Source organism: Nannospalax galili, unplaced genomic scaffold, assembly GCF_000622305.1.
Source record: "Nannospalax galili isolate Female #2095 unplaced genomic scaffold, S.galili_v1.0 scaffold33, whole genome shotgun sequence".
Taxonomy (NCBI): Eukaryota; Metazoa; Chordata; class Mammalia; order Rodentia; family Spalacidae; genus Nannospalax; species Nannospalax galili.
In genome coordinates this window covers 1,416,386-1,417,534 of record NW_008335436.1, presented here as the reverse complement: position 1 = coordinate 1,417,534, position 1,149 = coordinate 1,416,386, and the positions used below count along the sequence as shown (strand labels likewise).

Sequence of the window (1,149 nt, the reverse complement as noted above, 5' to 3'; positions counted from 1 at the left end):
CTAGGCCCTCTCTCCCTCATCTCTCAGAGCCTCTGCATACCTCTCGGGGTAGGATTGGGGATCTCTCTTAGTAGCTCTGGCAAAGTATTCCAGGACTTTCATTTTAGTGGTTTCAGCGTGGGCCCTTGGGCCCCACAGGAACGCATGCTGAGCAGGATCAGTGTTGGGTATCGGCCTGTACTCCAGGTACCCTTCCTGTACAAAATCCTCAGTGAAGAGTTTCCTGGGCTCCCCAAACATAAAATGATCCCTCCCAGCATAGAAGCCTAATTTATCAAACACACTCCAGAATGTCTCCTCAGTAATACGGTTGCCCTCTATGAAGATGAGAAACAGGGCCGTTATTATGAGGTCTGTCTTGGGTATGCCCTGAGTACCGTGCATCATTCCATCATAGGTGAGCCCCAGGGACCTGACAAGAACATAGGAGTGTACAAAGGGGTTCAGTTTTATCATGTCAATGCCAAATATCACCTCCATGCACTCAGAGGCCTCACTAAAGAGCAAAGGGTAGTGCTCTCCAGGATTGCTGATGACCCTTTCCAGCATTTCTGCCTTGGTGGTCAGCTCCTTCCTTTGAAACTTGAGGAGCAGAAACCATACCAAGTCAAATATCTTTGGTCTTAATACATCAAGCACAGGGGGCACAGGTTCCTCTTTCTGTTCTCCTTGGTTTCCAGAGGCCTCATCAGAGGGTCCCCCAGAAATGGAGCCCATGAAATCAGTGGGTGGAGTGGAGGCTCTCTGAGAACTCTCGGGAGAGCTAGGTGTCCCCTCACCAGACACCTTCACAGCTGCCGTGGCAGTGGCTTCTGCTTCCTCGGCTATGGGGACCCGGGGCACGATCCCCGTCCCTTGCCTCCCTTTGAGACTGAGGACCTCCCTCTCTGGGAGATTGCAGCGCTGGCTATCCTGAGCATGATGCATCATGGCTTCTCTTGGAACAGCAGTTAGGAGAGTGCAGCTCACAGCAATGAAGACTCACAGACCTGGATTGCTGCCGATGCTAGACCTTTCCTTCTGGTAATCGGACTTGGCTCCCTCTGCTGCTCTGGTGATGTTCCGCACTCCACAGGCTCACCTTCCTCCACTCGGAAACCTAGGCGGCCGCAAAGGCTCACTCTCCCGGACCAGGCGAAAAATGAGAGA

The 1,149-nt window shown here is 52.6% G+C and overlaps 1 protein-coding gene across 1 annotated transcript; it reads right to left on the bottom strand.

Annotated features, from left to right (window-relative positions):
* LOC103731725 (melanoma-associated antigen 11-like) lies at positions 1 to 927 on the bottom strand. Its single transcript, XM_008830146.1, has one exon. The coding sequence runs from the start codon at positions 925 to 927 to the stop codon at positions 1 to 3; it is 927 nt and encodes a 308-aa protein (XP_008828368.1).
* Positions 928 to 1,149: the final 222 nt, after the last annotated feature.

Excerpts from the sequence above, each read along its gene's own strand:
- LOC103731725 (XM_008830146.1), bottom strand. The coding sequence starts at position 927 with ATGCATCATGCTCAGGATAGCCAGCGCTGCAATCTCCCAGAGAGGGAG.